Below are 780 nucleotides of genomic sequence, written 5' to 3' on the forward strand. Positions count from 1 at the left end.
CCGCATCCCTCGGTCTTCACCGGTCAGCTCACCCTAGATTTGCACCGGCAAATAGTAACCTCTTTCCAAGGAACGCACCTGACCTCAAAGATGGCCCTAAAACCGTGACTGTTACAAGTTCTGCCACCAGGACCACAGCAAAGCAGTGTGATACCACGAGAGGCATTTCCGGCAGCTGTCAAGCCACCCTGAGACCCAGTCATTCACCCTATTTGGCAGAGGGGTCGGGGAGGAAGTCTGAGAAAGCGACAAAGATGCCTTAGCTCACTCTGACCCAGTTCTGGATGCATCTGGCACAGACAGAAAGGGGCCGAAAGGAGCCAGGGGAAAACTCGTGCAGATGGAGGGGCGGGCATGAGAGAGGCAGAGACTATGGAGAAGGGCTGTGGAGTGGGCTCTCAGGATGCGAGTGGGCACAGGGTGGGGAAGGAATCGCTGAGAACGAAGGGCGGGGTCAGAGAACGCCGGGGCGTGCCAGTGGATGGGGAAACGGGGTGGAATGGGGTCCTTCAGAGGCCCCCGCCGCTGGCTTGGGGCGAAGCGCCGCTGGCTTGGGGCGAAGGGGGTGGGGGTCCCAGCCTGAGGAGCCCGCCTGTGAGAAGCGCGTCCCAAGACGCTGGGGACGAGCCCGGAAGAAACGAGGGGGTCCGAAGGCCCGGGGGCGCGCCCGAGGGCGGGGCGCACCTTGTCCGAGTCCAGCTCCGGGTCCTCCTGGCAGCAGAGGCGGCAGAGGAAAGACTTGGGCTCCCGGCCTAGGGTCTGTCTGGTGGTCACGAAGTA

General features: G+C 62.6%; 1 protein-coding gene across 1 annotated transcript in view; it reads right to left on the reverse strand.

The window, feature by feature from the left end:
• KCTD2 (potassium channel tetramerization domain containing 2) overlaps positions 1-780 on the reverse strand; it is a 17607-nt gene that overhangs the window by 15827 nt on the left and 1000 nt on the right. Inside the window, exon 3 of the mRNA XM_006145932.2 lies at positions 685-779. Within this exon, the coding sequence (XP_006145994.2) occupies positions 685-779 (95 nt within the window). The remainder of the gene's footprint in view (positions 1-684; position 780) is intronic.

This window comes from Tupaia chinensis, unplaced genomic scaffold (genome assembly GCF_000334495.1).
Source record: "Tupaia chinensis unplaced genomic scaffold, TupChi_1.0 Scaffold000159_1, whole genome shotgun sequence".
Classification (NCBI taxonomy): domain Eukaryota; kingdom Metazoa; phylum Chordata; class Mammalia; order Scandentia; family Tupaiidae; genus Tupaia; species Tupaia belangeri.